Source organism: Falco cherrug, chromosome 9, assembly GCF_023634085.1.
Source record: "Falco cherrug isolate bFalChe1 chromosome 9, bFalChe1.pri, whole genome shotgun sequence".
Classification (NCBI taxonomy): Eukaryota; Metazoa; Chordata; class Aves; order Falconiformes; family Falconidae; genus Falco; species Falco cherrug.
In genome coordinates this window covers 33,972,474-33,995,090 of record NC_073705.1, presented here as the reverse complement: position 1 = coordinate 33,995,090, position 22,617 = coordinate 33,972,474, and the positions used below count along the sequence as shown (strand labels likewise).

The window sequence follows — 22,617 nt, the reverse complement described above, 5'->3', positions numbered from 1 at the left end:
AGAAGAGGTACCACTCCCTTCTCAAAAGGACGTATACACATATAAACTTAAACCTAGGTACTCAAGTGTTAATTTGAGTGCATACATTCAGAAGAGTAGCTTTCTGTCTTCTAAAGTTTAATTTACCCTGATTATCAGTTTGCTTACTGCAGAGAAGAAATGACCTGTTATTTGCACATCTTCAAGGGTTTACACTATTAATCTACAGCTGTTTAGGTCCTGATTACACCCTTTTAAGCTATCTTATTGGAGCTTATACAATAAGGTTTGAAGGAAGAATTCAGGCCAGGACAAACACAGAAAAACTCATGAACTTCACAGGGTTAAGATGAATGATTTATATTGTTGCTAAGGAGATGCTAAGATACCAGTAACATGCAGAGATATACATGATATCTCAATCTCAAAAGCATTTTGAAGACAAAAGCATTTCAGGAACACTCTCGCAAAAGTCCTTGTATTTGGGTTGCAGTTGCCCTGTGCCAATCAACACTCAGAATCACAGTCTAGATTTCCAGGCGACCTGCAGATCTTGTGAGTACTGGCCATTTAACTTCTTGAAAGCCTCCCTCTTACAGGACTTTGGGTATTAGAAGTTGCCTACCTGGAGACTCAAAACACATGAACTTTGTATAAAGTTTTGTGGAAAGAAGGCAGCAATACTTAGGAAAGGGTAGGGGAGCACAAGGCTGCGGCAGGGATGTCAGTGATTAATTGCACATCTGTCAGTTACTATTTGCTTGTTGACCTACTGTGGCTGCCTTCTGGTACAGTAAGGCGTCCTCCATTGCACAAGGCCAGTGACCCTTCCTAGACGATTAACTTTCAGGTAAACAGAAAACCAAGAACAAGTGTATGCAGGCAGGCAACAATCACAGACAAATCTGCTTGGCTGTCCTGTGTTTACAGGATGAGGAAAGTAGTCCTGCCATTTGCATCTACACAGGGATGGCTTGCACTATCAGATTACTTCATTTTTTTTAAAGCTCTAGGCTGCCATTTAAAAAGAAAGCATGTCAGTATTTTTTCAATAAAGCTGTGTTTGACTGGAAAGCATTGCATAGAACTGTCCCCTTCACACAATGCCCCTCTTTGGTGCTTCTTGGCTATATTCTAGTAGATTGGCATGGTAAGCTTAAGGTCAGCTGTACATGATTCCTCCTTGCAAATTTCAGTCTAAGAGCCTCCTCAGCTCCAAGGAACACCTGACCTTTGTTCTAGTTGCAAAGAGGAACACAACATCCCACAAAGGCAAGAGTTTGGCTACTATTCTGGACTAACCTGGACTGTTACTATCAGATTCTTAAATCTTAAGTACCCCTGACACCAAGTTTCTATATCCTTTCACGTGCACAAACAAGGCTAAAATAAGGTCAGAAATAACACTTTGTGCCATTCTTTTATCAAGTCAGCTCTAGATACACAGCACAAGAATAAGGTTAAAGTGAACTTCTATTGCCAACACAGGTAACCCAGGAATTGTACAATAACTAGGTGAAAGAATACAGCATAATTGCATAGGGAACTTTTAACAGCACAGAGACAGAGAAACCCAACAGCATCACTATCTGGATATGGTATGTGAAAGATAAAAGTGTGAAGAGCATCATACTCTCTTTTCCTCTCAAACTTCTCCCACACCCAGGGAGAAAAAGAAAATGACAAAATTCAGTACTCTCACAGGCATTTTATAAGAAATCTGCTATTTCAAAATAAATAAATTGTACGGCACTCGAATTACCTTCACAGAAAAAAGTGAGGAGGTGAGTAAGCTCTGCTGGAATTAGAGCCTGCCTAATGTAATGCTAGAACCATACTTGCATCTCTCACCAGCACCACTGCAGAAGAGCAAGCTTTGTGCCAAGGAATGTAAGTACCCCACTCACGTAGTTCTGTTTCTCCACTGGAAAGCTATACTGTCCCAATACACTTGAATATTACCAAGAAACAAAATGCTGTTTCCCCTCTCTGCCTTACAGAAGTGGGAATTTGTGGGGATCTTCTGTTTGGTTTTAAAAAGGGGGACAATTTCTATCAATTTCTATCCTCTCCAGTGTTCTCACCTCTTCATCATCAAAGAGACCTGTTCCACCACTGAAGAGGCCACCCCTAGAACCAAATGGTGTGAAGTCTTCATCAGTCAGCTTAGGAGGCTTGAAAATGTCATCATCTTCATCTAGAAGGCAAAAGAGCTAAGAACTGTGGTGGGGCTGACCGAGTTTCAGGAAAGGGGATTAAAGAGACAATCAAAATAAAAACTGGTTTGATTCCAACCCCACTTACAACCCAATTTGTCTACAGCAGCTTCTCTGTGTCATGTTTATATGTGGTTGATCCACAAGACCACATTTAAGAAGGAAGTCTCACTAAGCCTGTTTCTAGCCTTGTTTTACATGCACATCACAACCTAGATTTGTTTACATACTCACCTTGAAGGATGCTCACTAAAATCCCACCCAGTTTCTAGGGTAGACGCCACAATTTCCTAAGCGGTGTCTTACAATCCAGCCCACAATTCAAAAAGCAAGAAAGGATGATGTCCTACCATCCGATGGAACTCTAACTTCCTTCTTCTCTTCCAGGGTTTTCCTTGTTTTGGCCTCTGATGACAGGGCTTCAAGAACAAAATTTCAAAGCAAAAATAAAATACTGCAACTTTACTGGCAGTCTGCAATTAATCTATGGTAAAAAGAACTAAAAAACCAATCTAACCAAGCTGACCTGTACGTTTTCATATGAATCAGCCCACTGGAGCAACTGTACAAAGTACCTGTTCTAAAATTATCACTTAAAATTGCAATAGCATCATTCTGTTAGGCACTATGGGTTCAACATACTTGCTCACATACAGACTAGCGTCACCTGAGATGTCAGAGACCAACACAGCGTTCCAGGTGGTACAGATCCCACACAGAGCATGCGGAACCTTTGAGCATCTCAAATGGCTCCAGGCATAGTATACCTTGATTCAGCTACCAAAAGCAAATCTAGAGTTTTATTTTCTTTGGCCCTACCATCACAAGGCTATTTCAATGAACAGAAGACTTTCCTGTAACCAAACAAGGCAAGCTGGTATGTTTTATACTGATATACACAGACCTAGCCTGATTGTTTGAACCGTGAAAGAACACTCACACACACTGTTCTTGTCTATTCATGTTCTCAAAATTACAGGTCAAAAACTCACAAGCACTTGCCAACTTAATTTCAGCCAGCTATTTTCAACTGCTGTTTTGCTGCAAGAATAACTACTTGAGAGGTCTCCCCTCTTGAAAGTGGCACAAAAGTAAATGCAGTACTTAATCTAAAATATCACAGAAAACAGCAGCAGGGAAAAGTTCCTCAAAATGCAGTATATTTAAGCCAAAAAGAGGAAAACCAAAAAAACTACACCACGTGAAAACATCAATCGACTGCTTGAGGAGTTTTCCACTCTAGAGCTCACAGAAAGACTACAGTGACCAGCACTTTCCACATACTTAGTTGAAAAAGGGGGAAGTACATGTGATGAAACAGGCAGTTTTGCATGTAAAAGAAGAATCAGATTGGAGAGAAAACCTTTCCAATAATACATGTGCTTGTGGAGTGGCGTATCTCACCTGAAAGCAGTGTGTTGTCCACTATAACACTCAGTGAATTCCAATTCAACACCATAAATTATGGCCAAAAAGTTTCTCAGAACACAAAATAGTGCCTTTAATTCCTCTTGTTGGGCTTTCACCTAATACATATTCAAATAATAGATCTGTGTAACTTCACATACTGTTACACAGAATCTCTTGTCCAACTCTCTCACAAGCCCCCCACTATCTCACCAGCACTTTCTAGAACTAAAGAGCTAACTTACATGAACGCTCTTCATCCTGTTTGACTAGTAGTTCTCCTTTGATTCGGGCTGCCAGCTCATCTGCAAATGATGTTGGTCTCTTCTGTTTCTGAGTAGGGACAAACAGCAGCATATTCTTTATATAAAATCCAGTCACCAACTTGAAGCAACTGCAATTATAAATATTGTATTCTACAGCCTCATGTGTACAATATCCTGTCTAGACTTTGATTGAAGCCCTCAGAAGAAGCAATACACCTTTCTATCAAGAAAGCAATTAAAAGATTATGCATCAAGAGAAAAAAAGAGCCATTTCTAGTTCCTTATGACCACATAATCTTTAATGTCACCTCATTTTGGGAGCAGGACAAGCAAGAAGCATTTACCGCACACAAATGCAACAAGTATATTTTTTAATGACCTTTAAAGACAGCTTCAATGCCATCTTAGGGTGCAGGAGTCCCCTAGTTTAAATGGGTAAAGCCTGAACAACCATGTTGAAAGACCATTCAGGATTTTTACACGATCTTATCCCAGATAACTGAGCACTACTATTATAATCCTTCTAAGGACAGATTTTTCATGAGAGAAGTCAAATCTTTCTCTCCAGGGAGGCAACAATTACTTACAGGCCTTGTGCTTTCATCCAAGCCTCCATCCTCATCATCCTCTTTGTCTGAGTCAAAAAGATCACCGCCGTCGTAATCATCTTCATCACTCATTTGTGCCGTCTTCTAAAAACAATAATACCCTGTTGTGTTCTCCTGAAGTTGGCATATAAAACAAGCACAAAACTACATCTGCTTAGGTAACATATTCAAAGCAAACCTACTGAAAGGAGGGAAACATTCAGCCAGTTTGGGGTACTTCACAGCTTTTGAGAGGTAAGGAAGGAGTCCCTTTAGCTCCAAGCAATTGATGCATTCTCTAGTACACCTCTGTGCTGTGTCACTGAACATTTCTGGACCAGAGGTGCAACTGAGGACGCTAAGGCTCTCCTCACAAGGAACATACGGCTACTACACATGAGCCTTAAGTACTTGGGCTGTGCTGCTTCCCTTAGTTATGAACTCCTCTCCACTAAAGACCTAGTATTTAGCCTTAAATTGGGAACTTGTGATTAGCTAGGTAACAACTGTATTGTCTTGAGTGATTCCCGAGGTGGATAGCAGAATGACAAACAACACATGCCCACATCTTGGCTTCAGTCATGTCAGTAAGGGGATTAAAAAGATGAAGTGAATGGTGAGCTCAGGGCTGGCATGGACAAGGGCCCAGAACTGAACTAGATCACCAAGAACCCAAAGATAATTGCTCATCTGAAAACACATGAGGCATACAAAATTACCCTATGAAGGTTAGTGTAACATCTGAGTGCTTCTGTAACATTGGTTTATTAACACACAGATTAAAAAAGGGTTGCCTTTTGAAACTTTGTGTTTTGGCAGTAAATCATTTTGGATTGAGGATCCCCACGTAAAAGTCTTTTGCAGTGGCACATTAAACATGGGTAGGATTCTTTCTCCTACTACCAACTAAAGTCAGGCTTCAGTTTTTCATTTTAATTTGTTATCCAAATGGACATATTTTTCAAACATTTAATACTGTTCACAGCTTTGATTTCATGTCATACCCAAACTGCACCATTCCTTCCTTCCTGCATAGCAAGTTTAGAATTTTAATTATAGACCAAATAATCCCACAGGAACCTAGTTTTCTTTGGGTAGTTTCTTTGAACTCTCATGGCATCAAAGTAATCTCTGAGGAAAAGACACACCAGGTAATGCCATCCCACATATGTATTTCATCTAATGATGGCTTGCAAGCGTGTCTTTAAGCCCAACCCAGGTTCAATTTCACAACACAGAGCCATCTGGCCAGGACAACCTTCCCCAAGTTATACAAATCAGGCTTAACCAAAGTTTTTAATAGTTAATTGTCTAGAGCTCTTATCGCAGGGGTCCTCAAACCTTTTAACCAGGGGGCCGGCGCGCGGATGAAGTAGCAGGCAGCCATCTGCGGCTGCTTGGTTTCCCCACCAACCCCCAGCGGGGGGCGGGGGGTTCTGTAAATACTGGGGGCCAGATTGAGGACCCTGGGGGGCCACATCCGTCCCGCGGGCCGTACTTTGAGGACCCCTGTCTTATTGCCTCTTCCTTGCATCCTCAGTGTGTCAAACCTGGAAAGTCTCTCAGGTATGTACCAGGGTGTATAACCATACCGTCTTTTGCTCATCTTCACTAGGATTTCCAAATTCATCATCTGTCTCCTGGAACACAAAAGACCCAAAGAAAAGTATCACACATTACTTCATCCAATGGTTAAGGGAGAGGGCTCAGAAACTCTGGACTTGCTTAGGTTTGGATATTTGGATCTCCTCACCATGACCTGACCAAAGAATTGTTTCCTTACCACTGACCATTGTTATGAATGGAGCTCACTAGAAAGTCATTAATTTAACAAAGACAGCAAGCTCCATCTGACAGTGCATTTGAGTAACTCAAAAGGGATTTAACTTTAATTGAGCAAAGAGGCTAAAAGCAAACTCCTCAGCAAAAAGGGAGTGCTTCCATAGCACAGTTACAAAGCAGAGACATCCCAGCCAAGGCAGGCAAAACATATCAGAAATTGGAAGTCCACTGCAGAAGATTTAAGAGGCAAAGCCTGGAGATGCATTACTGACACCTACTTAACCTTTAAACTTGCTCCTGTTAAGTCTCCATTCCGTTTCTTTGTAACTAATATACCACAGATTTGTTCCCCATAAATGCAATTCTTGATAAGAATCTGATTCACTTCACAAAGTGAAATCAGACTGGAATAAACCACTTCAGTTTGGAATATTCTACTATAATGGGAATTAGAGCTAACACCACTTTACTGCTCCCCTGAAAAGCTGCAGAAGAAACTACTGTATAAGAATAGCAGCAAAAACATTTACCACAACCAACACAGGGCACAGACATTGTGCAGTACTATCTTGAGACCCCGTGTGAAAAAGCAAGGTAGTTAATGGCCTCACACGCAACCAAGGACTCATAAATGCTTGTGCAAAGTAGCTGGTACTCTGTTACTTGTCACTTACCTCTTCATCCTTCTCTTCACTGTCAATTACACTTCCACGATCACTGTCTACCGATCCTTCTATTTTAAATGGAAACAGAAAAGTTAGGATCAGACACGACACCTGTGCACAAGAGCAATGTGGTCATCAAACGTTATCGACAGCAACTTTAAAGGCTTTGTGAAGAGAACTAAATATCAGGTGGAAGAGAGAGTGGTTTGGAAGACCTTTGAAGGCTGCTAGCATTTTGCATTTCTAATATACAGAGCACAATTTACTGAGAAGTTACTGCTTTGCATGCTGGAAAAGTGGTTGTTACAGCACAATGCACATTTTTTTCCCCAGCTAATTACAGTGTGCATCTAAACATACAAAACCACTATGCAGTATAACCCAAGCTGTGAGTTAAAACAGACCAAAATCTCAGGTTAGGAACTAGTTACTTGCATACGAGTAAAAGACCATGCCAGGACATACCTTCACTAGAGAGATCTCCAAGGCCAACATCATCTTGTTCCATAAACTGCTGAGAGCCAATCAAGTAAGGTAAAGGCCTGTCAATATAGAGATCCTGGAAAGAGACAGCATCAGGTCTTACTGACGCCTAGGAACAGCTTCATTGCCAATGAACACAGAAGTCTTACACCCTTTGTTTTAACTCAAGGAAAATACGAGCTTCTTTAAAGAGAGTCCCACCAGACATATGCTCCAAGTCAGCACGCAACTGGGTGGGCCAAATGAGGTTTATTACTTTTTAATACTGCCAGAGAAGGGGGCTACTTCTATTTGTCTGGTTCCAACTTGTTTTCTAAGCATCATCTAACAGAAGACTTGCAGGCATCAGTCCTACCCCAAATCCTGCACCTAGGGTTCCTAATCACTGTGACAGTAAATACCACCTATGAAGATATGGTTTGTACCTAAAGAGTGTGAAATGTAAAGGTCCCACTTCCCCCAGAACCGAGGCTTCCCTTTCCAAGTTCACTGCCATTAAACTAAGTCTCTTTAGGGTGCCACACCTTAACGCTAACCCAACTGCAAGACAAACAGGCTACACAAGGAATAGCTCAGCAAGAAGCACTTATTCAGATGTAGTCATCAAATCCTCATTTCAGGTAATGAATATTGACTTTCTACCAATGAAGTGATACCGCGGACAGAAGCAAAAAGCAAGTCCAGCAGAGCAAAACACAAACCCAGGCCCCCAGCAAGAACAGGTCTCTGTACCTTTGGCTCCAGTATCAGTTCCACCCTTTCATTACTTTCTTCTTCTTCTGAGTCAGAGTTGCCTGCTTTGATGTCTAGCTGTTCAAACGCACTGTCCAGAACTTGCAACCCATAATTCACTGCTTCTTGGATTTTGGGGATCAGATCAGCTTCTTTTTGTTCCCGTGTCTTTTCCTTTAGTAACAGGAACAACACACTCTCATTGCATTTTACTCAAGACTCAATCTCACTGCAACACGCATGCAAAATTTTAACTTCAAATTAGTACAAAGAAAGCTTCTTCACTGTAAGTAACAGAAAGACCCTCAGAAACTTTTTTTGCTTGACTGACTTAACCTTTATTACTCCCAGAAACACAGATGTTCTAAACATCCATGCCAACACAGTACTATCTTATTTGTGCTACAGTCCCATCAAGGGAATATAGATGGTAAAACACACCTAGACTGTGTATATATAAAGCTCTCCGAGTTTATGTCCCTGGGAATTGCAGTCAGATTCTGCTTCGCCAATTCACTACCTCTGAATTCAGTAAGAACGCCCAAGGCCTCAGTTCTCTTGCTGAAAAAACCATGCAGAGCCATTTGAAAAATCAATGCATAAGTCTTGTCTACTGGACATAGTATTGAGCTTGGGGAGGCCCTAACAGATTATCATACACTAGTAGCCTCCAATGTTCCTGTCAACTTTATGTTTGAATGAAATATACTATCCAACAGAGAGACTTCAAGGAGAAAGGGAACAGCTTGGCTTGTAAGCTGTACGTGTCTGCAAAATAAGTTTGAAAATGAGAAAGTAGACAACAGCTGCAAAAATACTGCCAGCACTCAAGGCAGCTTAAATTAACTACCTGCTCTGATTTGTCTCCAACATCAGCTTTGGGAATAGGCTCTTCCACTTCTTCATCATATACTCTCTAAAAAGTCAAGCAAAATGGATTCAAGTAAGAACAACATGCTGCTGCAGGGGCTAAACCACAGGCACCACCAACAAAATAAAATACAGTGTTAATGTGCAATTAATTACTCATTAATTCACTACACATTTTCAAAAAGCAGCCATGGATGATGCCATAGCCCCTTCATAGCCTCCTCCATGCATTGAAGTCATCCTGAAGTTACTACCAGGCAGCTTCTCAACCCAACGGAAGTAATTCAAGACTGCAAATGTCACTGCAGTAGAAGACAAGTTGACCATTTAACCCTGTTGATTGACCTGAATATGTTGAAAAGCAGCAGTTTTAACTGCCCCCCCCCCCCCCCCTTAACATAAAACTATTCTAGAAACCTTCAAAGTCAAACCTAAGTTTACTTATGGTCTGTCAATTTTCCTTTTGTTTTCTGCAATTTAGTAGGTTTCCTTCTTTAGTGTTTACCCTTTTCCTATACTTACAGAGGTTCACATCATCCCTTAGTCTTCAGTTTGTTCTGCTTATCCCTCCCATCCAGCAATTTTAGCACGCTTTTGTAGAATCAGCTACAAAGAGACACAAGGGAATAAAAAGCCTCCCTTGAACCTGCAAACCTAAATCCAAATCTCTCAAAGGTGCAGTTATCCCCTGGGAAGAGACAGATTTTCACATTAAGTGCACAGAGAAATAGGTCTCCTCATTTCTAGTTCTCAATTTAGATAAATTCAGAAACAAACAGCTTCAAGCACCCAAGATTTAAGACATTTGGTACAAACTGTTCTCAGCAGAATCATTATGCTGAACAGCAAAGGTAGGCCAGAAAAGACACTGCAGCTCTGAAACCACCCCCCTCCGCTACCACCAGAAAAACCCACAACTGAAATCCAGGTTTCCATTGTCTTGTCCTCTATCAGCACCTTCCAATAATAGCATCATGGCTTCAGATGACACGTGTGGCCTGACAACAATGCTGATCAAAACAAAATGCCCAATAAAACTCACAGTGCTAAAAAACCCCTCCACAAATCTGAAAGACTTAAAGCTCTACATCTTAATTATACATACGTTCCTAGCAACATAATGTCGTAGCAGGCTTTCAAGTCTAGTTTTCACCTTCCTACAATAGCAATAGTCACGAAGGGGGAACGTTAACCAATAAATATGCTCGTCACAACCAAACATAACAGATAACTTGCCTGTAGTCCAACGTCTTTAATACCAACCGCTTTTAGCGTAAAATAACATCACTGGGCAAATGTACAGCATCATACAACATTCCTCATATTTAGACAGTACTAACTCATTCATAGTGCTAAAATGAAAGCTCTGATCTCCATATCACATATAAACAAGGAAAGAAGGTTCCTCAAAAGAGGCAAAAACGAATCTGCCGATTTTGCATAGTGCATCACTCACAAAGGAACTACGACACCCTTTAAAAAGGGATTAAAAGCCATTTCATCTCTAAATTAACATCAGACTTGCCAAAAAGTCAAATCACTTCTCCGCATTACAGCGAGGGCCAACACCGATGTTTGAAGCACAAGAACATACTCACATTCTCTATGAACTGCGTATTGGACAACATAAGAAAGTCATTGAAGACGTTGTGAAGGCGACAGTCCGTGGCTTTTGTTTCGCTAATCAATCCATCTACCTGCTTTTTGATTTCATGCGTCCTGGAAATGGTTTGCTGGGAGAACTCTTGCAGAAAACGCAGAAGCTGTGCACAGCAGAGGGAAGCGGCAGTCAGCATCCAGCTCCTTTTTCTTTCGGCCCCGTTTACGACGCGGGCAGAGCCGAGCGCACGCTGCAAGCCCGCATCAGCACACACAGCGCCCACATCACAGCGCCCACATCACAGCACCCCCCGCGCACCCAGGGCCACCCCCGTCCACCCCGCATCCCGCCCTTCCCTCCGGGACGGCTCTCCGCCTTGGCCCGCCCGGCCCGGAGGGTTAATGCCGTGTGGGAGCCTGGCGGCCGCCGGGCCCTACCGGGGCTGCACCCCCCGCGCCCTCCCGAGGCGGCCGGGCCCGGCGAGGCCTGGGGGTGCTGGGCGGGGGGCGCCGCCGCCCGCTGCCCCCGCCGCCGGCTCAGGCCCGGAACTCAGGCCCCGGCTTAGGCCCGGAACCGTCCGCACCGCTCACCCCGGCGTCCGAGGCCAAGGACCAGCTCTGGCTGCCTTTACGGATCTCCTCCAGCGACCAGGGCCGCTCCCACACCGGCGCCGGCTCCGCCGCGTCCCGCGGGGCCCCGTTCATCTGCGGGAGAAGGACAGTGAGCCGAGGAGCGGGTGCCGCTCCCCGTTCCGGCGCGGCCCGTTCCGGCCGGGCGACGCTCACCGTGACGGCGGGCCGCGCTGCTCCCCCCACGCCCGCCGGCGCCATCCGCCGCCCCGCTGCGCGCTGCCACGTGACCCGCCCCGCCCCGCGGCCCGCGCGCGGGCAGGGCGGTAGGGGGCGCGCGCGGCCGGGCCGCTCCGTCCCGCCGCCGGAGGGGAGCCCCGAGCCGCGGCTGGCCGAGCGCGGGCGGCTGAGCGGGGCACCGGGGCGCCGGCAGTGCCACACGGGTCTGCGGCGGCCGCAGGCCAACCCCGGCCCGGCCCGGCCCGGCCCCCACCCGGTCCTAAGTCAACCACGGCAGCGAACAGCTCCCGGGAGGTGGCTGAGCCAAGCCGGCTGGGCTGGCTCGCAGCTGGGGAAAGATCTCACGCCGGTGTTCCTGCCGGTGGCGAGGAGCATCTCGCCCGGGCAGGGGCGGCGAATTGCCGGGCGGGAGGTGGTTTCGACCACTGCACCTGCTTCGCGGGCGTGGCGCCCTTGACCGAGGGACCGCGCGTGACTTGGAACGGGGACGGGCACAGGGGTCCCCGCTCTACGCTGGGAGCAAAGTCAGGGCCGGCGGGAGCAGCAGCAGGGCCGGCGGCAGGGCCCGCGGCAGGGCCGGCAGAGGCTGCAGGGCCGGCGGCAGGGCCGGCAGGCCGCGGCAAGCTGTCTGCAGCGCTGCAGCGCCCCCTGCTGGAGCACTGCAACGAGCCACGCCGATGCCGGCCAAGCCTTGCAAGGAGAGACGCTCCTTCCTCCTATTTTTCGGACGAAAGGAAGTGCAAGACTTACAAGTCAGGAATCTTAATAAACCCACACCAGAATTCCAGGATTTGCTAGAACGAAACATTATATACACTAACATAAATAAATGCACCGTGCAAATCGCCAAATTGGGATTCACAGCCAGTTGGTGCTGGGGCTTTGCAGGTCAGACACCCACTCTTAACTTTCTCACTGAGTCATTCTTTTACAATGGATTGAAAAAACTTGTCATAAAACTGTTTGTAAAATGTTCTTTATGACACGTGAATTAACCAGAAAGGAAATTACAATAAAATCATCTGTTCTTCCAGCTGGTAACTAAAGAATTCATTGGAAGTGGTCAATTTGGATCAGCCCTTGATATTAGCGTGTGTGGTTTATTTACTTACTGCACCTGACTGCACTGATACCACAGCAGACCTTGCGAGGAACCAGGGCACTGGGTGATTTACTTCTTACTTATGTTCCCAATGTAAATAAGAAAAAATGCCCAAGATCTCCAGGTTCTCATATTTTTATGACATTTTATGGCTACATCCAGATACTTGAAGGATATTGCTAGATTAGGGACATAAGAACTTCTAAAAGCAAAGTATCATCATATTCATTTTAATTCTATTTTTCTGTGATTCTATAACAAGATAGCACTACTGAACTAGCTCAGACCTTCAACCCTAGTAGAATTTAAAGAATTTTAATATAGATAATAAAGAACTTTAATATAGATAATAAAGCAGAAACTAACAAAGTACAAGTATTAGCCTAGGCTAGTTTCACAACAATGTCTTGAGCAAGGTTGTTAAAAACCACACAGATGGGATTAATCTGAAATTATTCTCCAAGGCTTTTAGTGTTTTGCCATAGTTCCTTCCACCGCAACATTCCAAAAACTAGAAAAATTTGCCTTTAGTTACTTTCCATATTCACCAAAATGTGGAATAAAATCCAACAATTCCTTTGTTGTTATCACAAAGTTCAACTGCCCAGAACTTTGTGCATTACAAATGTGAGGTCTATATGCTCTGCCTACTGATGCTGAAAAATGTTGGGTCTTACTATCAGACAGCTTGAGGTCTGGCGGTCTTGCAGATTAGTTTCCATTTAAAAAAAAAAGACAGCAACATAGAACCTGAATGTTCCCTTTGGGGAAATTGTTTATCTATGATACGTACACCAGTCCCTGAGTGGAGAGCGCGCTATGAATGGCACAATAAAAATCTGCTTTCTAGGAGTCCCAACCTAAACAGTACGGGCAGGGTCCCAAAAAGCATTTCAGCCCTAAAACTCCTTTTAGAGGGGAATTTAGACAGGTTCCTTTTAAAGGTTAGAGAGAAGATGGCAACAAGAAAAATAAGTTGCTGTTCCCCTCAGAACTTTCCAAGCTAATATGCAAGGTAAAGGTATCAAAAATCACATATGTCATCAGGGACTGATTTGCCTATTAAGAACCAGAACATGTAAGACTGCATAGAGCTGAGCTCTCTGATATCCCTGCTTACAGCATGCCTTAGCTCTGTGGCATCACTTGCTACTTGTATGTGGCCACCTGAACAGGCTGCCCAGGGAAGAGGTTCAGTCACCATCCCTGGAGGTATTTAGGGATGCAGTTAATAGTTGGACTCTATGATCTTAAAGGTCTTTTCCAACCTTAATGATTCTATGAGAACTGTGCCTGTGCAGGTCCCTAGGGGCAGATTCCCTAGGACCTTCCAGAGCAGGGCAAAGGTCTTCTGAACCAGTTTGGGGTACAAGTCTTTCCTGCACGGCCACAAGGACAGAAGTTACAGCAGAGCAGTGTTTCTTGTAATCTGCCACTCTCATGCAGCTGCTTAGCCTTGTGTGTTTGCAGCAGTGTGAAATGAGCCAGAGGTCTCTTGGTGGGACTCTGAAAGGCTGCAATAAAACTGTTTAAGGCAGGCTCAGGCAGTCAGGTTACTGGAAGGCCCCTGTGGATTGCAGAGGTGGGCCAGAGTACAGGACTCAAAGGGTCTGAAGAAAATATACACAAGACAGATGTGAGAGGCATAGCACATACTGCAGTTGCTGCTCTCCTTTGCCCTCCAGTTTCTGGAGAAGGGCTAGCACAGCATAATGGGATGCTATAATTGTGCAGACATGGTGCAAGAGGAAACAAACCTTTATGGATCTCTTCCCGGTCCTACTTCAGTCTGTGTTCTGCAGTGTTGCTCCATAGTGGAAAAAGCCACTGCCTATCCAGAAATTGATTGTTAGCTCTGTCTAAAAATTTACTACCCCAGACTGCTGCCAGACCATAAATCCTGCTGGTTAGTTCTGATAAGACAACACTTAAAAGTGGAGACAATAGTAATGAAAGTTTGTGGCTCTGCTGTGAAAACTTGCTTACATACAAACCTGGCATTGAGGATATGCCAGAAATTAGACCTGGTTCTGGAATTTCCCAGAAGTTGAGGATACAGATGTCAATATGTGCCTGTAGTTTGCCTCCTCAGTGTAGTAATGAAATCAGCAGAGTTTGGATTGAGCAGTGGGGGCTAATCCTGGCATACTTAGAGATTCCGTGCTTTAGCAATCTGGATGGCTTTCTCCTGGTGTAGATCCCAGGAAGAAAGAACCTTTCTTTCTGTCTAATACACAAAAAAGAACCTTCACTGTGAAACAAGGCATGGAATGGGTTCAAAAAGTGGTGGGAGGGGTAGTATGAACAGCTGGAATTATCCAAACCAAAAAGCACGCTAGGACTCCTTAATCCACCAGTTTAAGCATGGGTTGTATTAGCCTCAAAGTTTATTCTTTATGTCCACAAAGAAACATCTGTGAACACCAGCACAAGAAGGAATTGCAAAGCAGAGGAAATCTAGTATTTACATTCTTGGACAAGCTGACACCCATTCCTTCCCCTGGACCTGGTCCCCAGTGGGGACCCACAATAATTTCCACAGGCCTATATAGGGCTGCACAGAATTTTTAGCAGCTGCAGAATGGCTGTAGAAGACTAAAGACAAGATAATGCAACCCTGAAAATAATTTGGAGGCGAGTATTGCATACTTGTTATGTATGATCGCAGCTTACTGTCTCTTCACAACGTCTGCAAAGCTGAAAGCAAACATTTTCATTAGAAGTGGATCCTGATTACTCTCAAACCAAGTAGTAGATTGTTTTGTCCAGAAAATATCTCTATAAACAACATGGCCAGCTTTAAGGGAGGTATTGTGTATGCTATACCTATTCACTGCTGGGCATATGCAACTCTATTAAAGACAGGATGATTTCTAACACACATACGCAGATTATGAAATAACAAGAAATATTCTTTATTCATACAGGATCATTAGGAGGATCTGATCTTTCTCTTCTACTTATATTTTTTAAACTGTTTGTGTGAAGTAGCTTCTAAATTCCCATTAGCACTTGTCTGTGAAGAAATTACAGTTTACAGTGGACAAAGACTTCAAGGCTTGTGTGACATTCAATATAAATTTAAATATAATTCTTCTTCATAATCTGGGTAATAATATGCCACATAGCTAGCCTAGGTATTTTTTTTTTCCTGTGGCTAGAAACTTTGGCAGAAGTACTGCTTTCTGTTGCCTTATACTGGAAGTGCTAACAAAAGCTTAAACAGACACAGCACTTGGTTAAACTCACAAATATTTACAAGGTACAAAATGAAAGAAAATACCACAGCCCGCTTTCCCAATAGCTAACAGAAAGTAAATATGTTTTTATAACTTGAGAACAGGATGCAAACAAAAACTCAAGTTACAGTTAAAACAAAGAAGCTTTTTTAGCACACAAGAAAGAACCCCAACACAGTTTGTGCATTGTTCTTAATTTTCCCTGCGACTCCTTATTTTCGTGCACAGGTTGTGTTGTATGGCTTGGTAGAGACATGGAGAGATATGGTTGTCCAAGCCCTGCAATTACCAGAACTCCCCAGCCTCTAAGAGAAAGTCCCAGCACCTGTGTTACCTGCAGGCTGCAAAAGGACTTGGGGAAGACAAGTGAAGTCAGGGCTTGAAGATGCCTTAGTCTCTGGTGCATCATGTAGAAAGGAGTGTCTGCAGCACAGGAGCCTGAAGCCCACAGAGGTACTTCTCCTCCTGCTTGGGATTCATTGCTGATTAATGCAAGGACAGAACACACCACTTGCCGACCAGTGTTTTTATTCATTTCAGGGAATTCAAAATCAACTTGCCTTCAAAATAATTAGTTGTAGCCTGTGTGTCAGAAATAAGCAGACTAAAATAACCCACGTCACCTAAAAGACCTTGCTGCTATGTACTAAGTCAAATGACTTACTGCAATAAGTTACTGTGTAAGCAGGAAAAAAATAACCAGGCTGATAGACTCGGTTCAGTTCAGTTGGCTCCTCTGCGCTGGGGAGGCTGCAGCTGGAGTGCTGTGTCCAGCGCTGGGCTCCCCAGTCCAAGAGAGACAGGGAACTACTGGGGAGGGCCCAGCGCAGGGCTGCAAAGGCAGTGAGGGGACCGGGGCATCTCCCTTGTGACGAAAGGCTGGGAGAGCTGGGCCTGCTCAGCCTGGAGAAGACTGAGAGGGGACCTGTCAATGTCTACAAATATCTTGAGGGCAGGTGCCAAGAGGACGGGGCCAGGCTCTTTTCAGTGGTGCCCAGCGACAGGACAAGGGGCAGCGGGCACAAACTGCAACACAGGAAGCTCCTTCTGAATATGGGGAAGAACGTCTTCACTTTGAGGGTGACAGAGCCCTGTCACAGGCTGCCCAGAGAGGATATGGAGCCTCCTTCTCTGGAGATATTCAAAACCCACTTGGATCATCCCCTAATCATCTTTGCAGCCCTGCGCTGGGCCCTCCCCAGCAGTTCCCTGTCCCTCTTGGACTGGGGAGCCCAGCGCTGGACACAGCACTCCAGCTGCAGCCTCCCCAGCGCAGAGCAGAGGGGCAGGATCACCTCCCTCGACCTGCTGGCCATGCTCCTCCTAATGCACCCCAGGGTCCTTCTGGCTGCCTTGGCCACCAGGGCACACTGCTGGCTCGTGGGCAACTTGCTGTCCACCAGCACTCCCACGTCCTTCTCTGCAGAGCTGCCTCCCAGCAGGCCAGCCCCAGCCCGTACCGGTGCATGGGGTTGTTCCTCCCCAGGTGCAGACCCTACACTTGCCTTTGCTGGACTTCATCAGGTTCCTCTCTGCCCGGCTCTCCAGCCTGTCCCGGTCTCACTGAACGGCAGCGCAGCCTCCTGGTGTATCAGCCACTCCTCCCAGCTCTGTGTCACCTGCAAACGCTCTGAGGGTAGCTCTGTCCCTTCATCCTGGTCACTGATGAGTAAGTTGAACAGGACTGGGCCCAGTACTGACCCCTGGGGAACACCGCTAGCTACGGGCCTCCAGCTACGCTCTGTGCTGCTGGTCACAACCCTCTGAGCTATGACAATCAGCCACTTCTCAATCTCTGACACATTTAAGGGAGGAACCCAAAGCCATGCATCAAGTCAGTAATGGAATGAAAAAATAAAAAAGCTTCTGAATCACAGTCCCATAGCATTCTACTTCAGTCTTTAGCAAAGCTTTGAAACATGAAACTCACAGGACTGGTAGAATAGTGCTACCCTCCCAGTTTTGTAAACAAGTTAAGAAATTAAACTTTTAATATCAATTGATATATCATAGTTGATAAAGCAACACAGAGCCAGAATGACTGTGAACTTACATTCCAGGTTAGATACAACAAAGCCTTTCAAGGTGTGCACTTGAGAACAAGGAGTGGCTCCACTAGAGACAATGGAACTACCCACTTGGCTAAAGCTGAGGATAAACTTAAGGGCATGAATCAAGCAAAGCACTAAGATCTCATCTGGCTGCAGAAGTTAATGGGAGTTCTGCAACTTTTCTCAGTAGGCTTTGAATCTATACTGAAAATTATATTTGTAATGTATGTGAGCTTTAGTTATCTGTGTGACATGAGCAAATATTTATCTGCATGATACATGGATGTTCTATGGAAAAAGCAGTGAGCTTTGCAAAATATTTGGTCTCTCATTGAGTATTAATCCACCATGAGGACATCTGCCCTCTGGCTGTGCAGGATCTGAAAGCAAAAGCTTTTTTGATGGAAAGTAAGAACATAGAATCATAGAATGGTTTGGGTTGGAAGGGACCTTTAAAGATCATCTCGTCCCAACTCCCCTGACATGGGCAGGGACATATTCCACTAGACTAGGTTGCTCAAAGCCCTGTCCAGTCTGGCCTTGAACACTGCCGGGGATGGGACATCCACAGCTACTCTGGGCAACCTGTGCCAGTGCCTCACCAGCCTCACAGTAGGGAATGTCTTCTTAATATCTAACCTAAATCTACCCTCTCTCAGTTTACAACTGTTACCCTGTGTCCTATCGCTACAATCCCTGATAGTCTCCTTCCCCATCTTTCCTGTAGGCCCCTTTTAGGTATTGGAAAGCTGCTATAAAGTGTCCCCAGAATCTTCTCTTCTCTAGGCTAAACAACCCCAACTCTCTCAACGTGTCCTCATAGGAGAGATGTTCCAGCCCTCTGGTCATCTTCATGGCCATCCTCTGGACCTGCTCAAGCAGGTCCATGTCTTTCTTATGCTGGGAGCCCAGAACTGAACACAGTACTCCAGGTGGAGTCTCACAAGAGCAGAGGAGAATTACCTCCCTCAGCCTGCTGGCCACACTGTTTTTTGATGCAGCCCAGGATGTGATTGGCTTTCTGGGCTGCTAGTGCTCATTGCTCATATTCAGTTTCTCTTGTCCTTCTCCATAGGACTTCTCTCAATCCACTCATCGTCCAGCCTGTATCCATGTTTAGGACTGCCCTGACCCAGGTGCAGGACCTCACACTTGGCCTTGTTGAACTTAATGAGATTTGCATGGGCCTACCTCTCTATCTTGTGAAGGTCCCTCTGGATGGTGTCCCTTCCCTCTACAGTATCAACTACACCACACAGCTTGGTGTGGTTGAACGTGAACCTTGCATATAAAAAGGAAGGAAAAGCATATTCCTTTTTATGTGGAACTGGATACATCAGATTTATACATACTTAGATGAGTAGCTGAAAGCAGCTACAAAGGGAATAAAGCTGTGGAGCAGTTCTAGAGGCATTCCAAAGAATTCTTGCCAGGTGACGTGTACACTTATTCATACTCAGAGACTTAATTCCCATAAGACTGACATTGCATCTAAAGCTATTAAAGGATCATGACTTCAATTGCTGCTGATAGACTGCAGCTGCAGAGCATACATCAATCCTGATACACAGAAGTGGCCTCTCCTGACCACAACAGTGGCAAATCCAGTCTAGCAGATTATGATGTTTCACTCCAAGAACATTATTCTAAACTCTTGCTTATATTCCAGAGCTCCTCAACAGTAATGAATTTAAATTAGTTCATTTAAGCCAGTGCAAAACATTTAATTGCACTTAAAATTAATCTCTCTAGCAGTTTCTCTTTAGCTGACAGGGAATTTACATGAAGTACTATTACCAAACTACTACTTAAACCTATTGCTAGGTGTAAATCAACATTACATTTACTACATTTAAAATAAAGGAAGAGCATCCACTAGGTTTTACATCAATTTAACTAAAAGATTTTTAAATAGCCTGGAAGTGAAATCAGAGGAATTAGGCTTTTCTTTCTCTCTCCAGCTCTAAAAACATACTCTACAAACGGCCTGGTAACAATAGACTACCTTGAGCTGTCAGTTGCCAGTGGATCATGAAGCAGGATTATGGGGACAGGACAAGGCTAAATGGCACCACCTTCCTTTCCATCACCCCAAATCAACCTGCCTTTTAGAAGGTTCTATAAAAGTACTTCTAACCATTACAAAAATAATACCTTAATAGCTTGACAGGATAACCTTTTCAGAGATTTCTTCAGGTGTCAACACTTCAGAGAAAACTTCCTGAGAGGCTGAAAGAGACTAGACATGTTTAGCAACATTCAACTGGAAAATTAGGAAAGATCTAAGTATGAAATCCTTAGCAGCTGTCCTGCTAATGAAGCCTTAAATCTGTTTCTTGCTTTTTAGTAGTCTTGCATTCAGAAAAGGGAGACCTTAAACCTGTGTTTTTTCATAACCCAGCTATATCAGCTTCATGGGAATATTGAAAATTATCAGAAACAGCTGAGCTGATCACAAGGATCACACAGTTTTCATAGGATGGCTTGTCAGTAGTTTTGTCTCTCCTCATGCTACATGACAACGGGTGAAAAAAGCAAATTATTGCAGTGCTATGGAAGCAATCGTTCTTGGAATTGATTGGAAAACTCATTGGAGAAGTAGTCAGATGTAAGACTTTAGGAAGAGATTGAATTCTTTTACAGCAAGATCTGCATATCCTGAGGCAGAAGGTTCAAAGGCATTCAGAGGCATGCCAGCCTACCAGCAGACAATCAGCAGCACAGCTGGCAGGGCACCAGCATCTTTATCAAGAACTCCTTGGCAGAAGAATAAGGTGTTCTGCCTAGCAAGTGCTTTGAAAGCAAAAACAGTCTTGCTTTGAGCTCTCTGTCAAAAAGCACAAAAGGACTGGCATAAAATTTCCTGTCAAGCCCAGAGTGACCTGGGGATAGCAAATCCTGGACGTGGCAGGTGAAAGAAAGGGAATGCTGTGAAACTGGTGCAATAGGTTGGTGCCCATTGTCTGTAGTTTCTCTGTACTAGTATGAAACCCTTATATCAAGTGATCTGGGAGAAAATATAAAATAATTGCCGATAGATTTTGCAAATAATGATTAATATGACAAATAATGACTAAGTCTGGTTGTCTGGTGAAGTGGTGAAATAAATGGTGCTTACTTAATGCTTTAGAGATTATTTTTTAAAAAATTTTGTAGGAATAGGAATTTTTAAAGATTCTGTAAAACTTAAAATCTACATTAACAACAGTGCCCCTGAGAGAAGTTCAGGGATAGAGTGCAAATGTTTTGTATCGAACAATATGGTGCTTAAGACAGCAGATGTGATCCCTGGATATATATACAGTGAAAAGCATTATGTCCTTCATAGTATCTAGGGTCATTTCCACAGCACTTAGAAGCTTTTATACCTTGTTCTGTACTCAGATTTGAAATGAGATACTGTCAGATTGGAGACTGTTCAGAAATGGGTTACAAGAATGAAAGGAAATCCGTGCTGAACAACTGGAGACCAGAACCATTGTAGTCACCCGAGAGAAGTTATAAGCTGACTTGACACTGTAAGTACAGACAAGAGGAAGATTTTGATGATAAAGTACTATTACCTAGTATGCCAGAAGCAAGGCATGAGAAAGGAAATTTATTGAATTTTCTCAATGACATAAACATGACTTTCATGAAATGAAATTTTTAAAACATGCAGTGATTATATCAGAACAACAACAACAAAGAGTCAAGTGTATTGTCTGTAAAACTGAATGCTTAGTAACTTTTAATTAATTATGTATTTCTTACTAAAGGATTATCAAACCTGCACAGGCTTCAACTTCAGCATTTCCTCCAAGAAAGTCATGGTATTGCTTCATGCGATATACTTCAAATTTTTTTGCTTCTCTTGAATTCTTTGGATTGAATACATCCAAAACCTGAATTAATTGTTATTAGTACTCAGTAATACATAGTGCATAGGAAGAAATGAATGGCAAATTTTCTTGCCACCATTCCAAAGTATTTACAGCTCTGTGTTTAATTTACTTTAAAAGCAAAATAAGCCCAAAATAATTTAGCTTGTAGTACAGCCAAATTTTATTGCATTTATTTTTCCAAAGTTTCTAAATATAATCTGAAAATCATGTGCCAAATTTCCTGTAGCTGGTGATAAATCTCCCTCAGGAATGAATTTAAATTTGCTTGCCAGCATCTGTAACAATGTCTTTTTGAAACATAGGTAGGGCCACAGTCTCTTATTTCATTCTAAAAAGAGGTTGCAGGAGAAGGCAGAGTATTTGATTAGCACTCTGAAATTTATCACTGCTTGTGAAAGTACTTTGCACATATAAAACTGATCATAGAATCACAGAATGGCTTAGTTAGACTGGACCTTAAAGATCATCTAGTTCCAACCCCACTCCACTAGACCAGGTTGCTCAGAGCCCCATCCAGCCTGGCCATGAACACTGCCAGGGATGGGGCATCCACAGCTTCTCTGGGCAACCTGTGCCAGTGCCTCACCACCCTCACAGTAACATCATATACTCTATCGCAGTTATTCAGGTCAAAGCCTGAACAGTCCCACAGGAGCAACAGCAGGCTTTTGATTTGAGAGGAAATCCTTATTTTACTTGAGGAGAAAGAGAAACGTAGTGTGATCCAGCTTTAACTAAGATCTAAATGTTAAAGAGGTTTTAATACCGGTAATGGCCAAGTACCTTCAGTTATCTTACAGCACACTATGGCATTAAGCATGAGTATGCAAAGATCTGGCAAAAGCTCCCTAAGTTATTAATACCTAGTTACCTAGTCTAAGCATATTCTAGCCCACTAAAAGCAGAAATAGTCAGCAAGCGTTTCCTGCCATAGCTGAAAAAAAT

The 22,617-nt window shown here is 43.7% G+C and overlaps 2 protein-coding genes across 5 annotated transcripts in view; one reads left to right on the top strand and one right to left on the bottom strand.

Moving 5' to 3' along the window:
* The window catches only part of WASHC2C (WASH complex subunit 2C), a 41,929-nt gene extending 30,483 nt beyond the window's left edge, over positions 1 to 11,446 (bottom strand). For 3 of the 4 annotated variants that reach the window (XM_055720160.1, XM_055720163.1, XM_055720162.1), the window contains exons 1-12: positions 11,373 to 11,446; positions 11,178 to 11,291; positions 10,586 to 10,750; positions 8,968 to 9,033; positions 8,118 to 8,291; positions 7,368 to 7,461; positions 6,912 to 6,970; positions 6,048 to 6,095; positions 4,456 to 4,560; positions 3,848 to 3,935; positions 2,546 to 2,614; positions 2,064 to 2,176 (exon numbers count right to left, since the gene is read on the bottom strand). In XM_055720160.1, coding sequence (XP_055576135.1) covers positions 2,064 to 2,176; positions 2,546 to 2,614; positions 3,848 to 3,935; positions 4,456 to 4,560; positions 6,048 to 6,095; positions 6,912 to 6,970; positions 7,368 to 7,461; positions 8,118 to 8,291; positions 8,968 to 9,033; positions 10,586 to 10,750; positions 11,178 to 11,291; positions 11,373 to 11,417 — 1,140 coding nt within the window. In that variant the 5' untranslated portion in view covers positions 11,418 to 11,446. The remainder of the gene's footprint in view (positions 1 to 2,063; positions 2,177 to 2,545; positions 2,615 to 3,847; positions 3,936 to 4,455; positions 4,561 to 6,047; positions 6,096 to 6,911; positions 6,971 to 7,367; positions 7,462 to 8,117; positions 8,292 to 8,967; positions 9,034 to 10,585; positions 10,751 to 11,177; positions 11,292 to 11,372) is intronic. The other variant, XM_055720161.1, reaches the window with a different exon arrangement.
* Positions 1 to 17,812, top strand: part of LOC129736772 (uncharacterized) — a 127,117-nt gene extending 109,305 nt beyond the window's left edge. The window contains exon 2 of the mRNA XM_055720178.1: positions 16,940 to 17,812. Within this exon, the coding sequence (XP_055576153.1) occupies positions 16,940 to 17,504 (565 nt within the window). The 3' untranslated portion in view covers positions 17,505 to 17,812. The remainder of the gene's footprint in view (positions 1 to 16,939) is intronic.
* Positions 17,813 to 22,617: the final 4,805 nt, after the last annotated feature.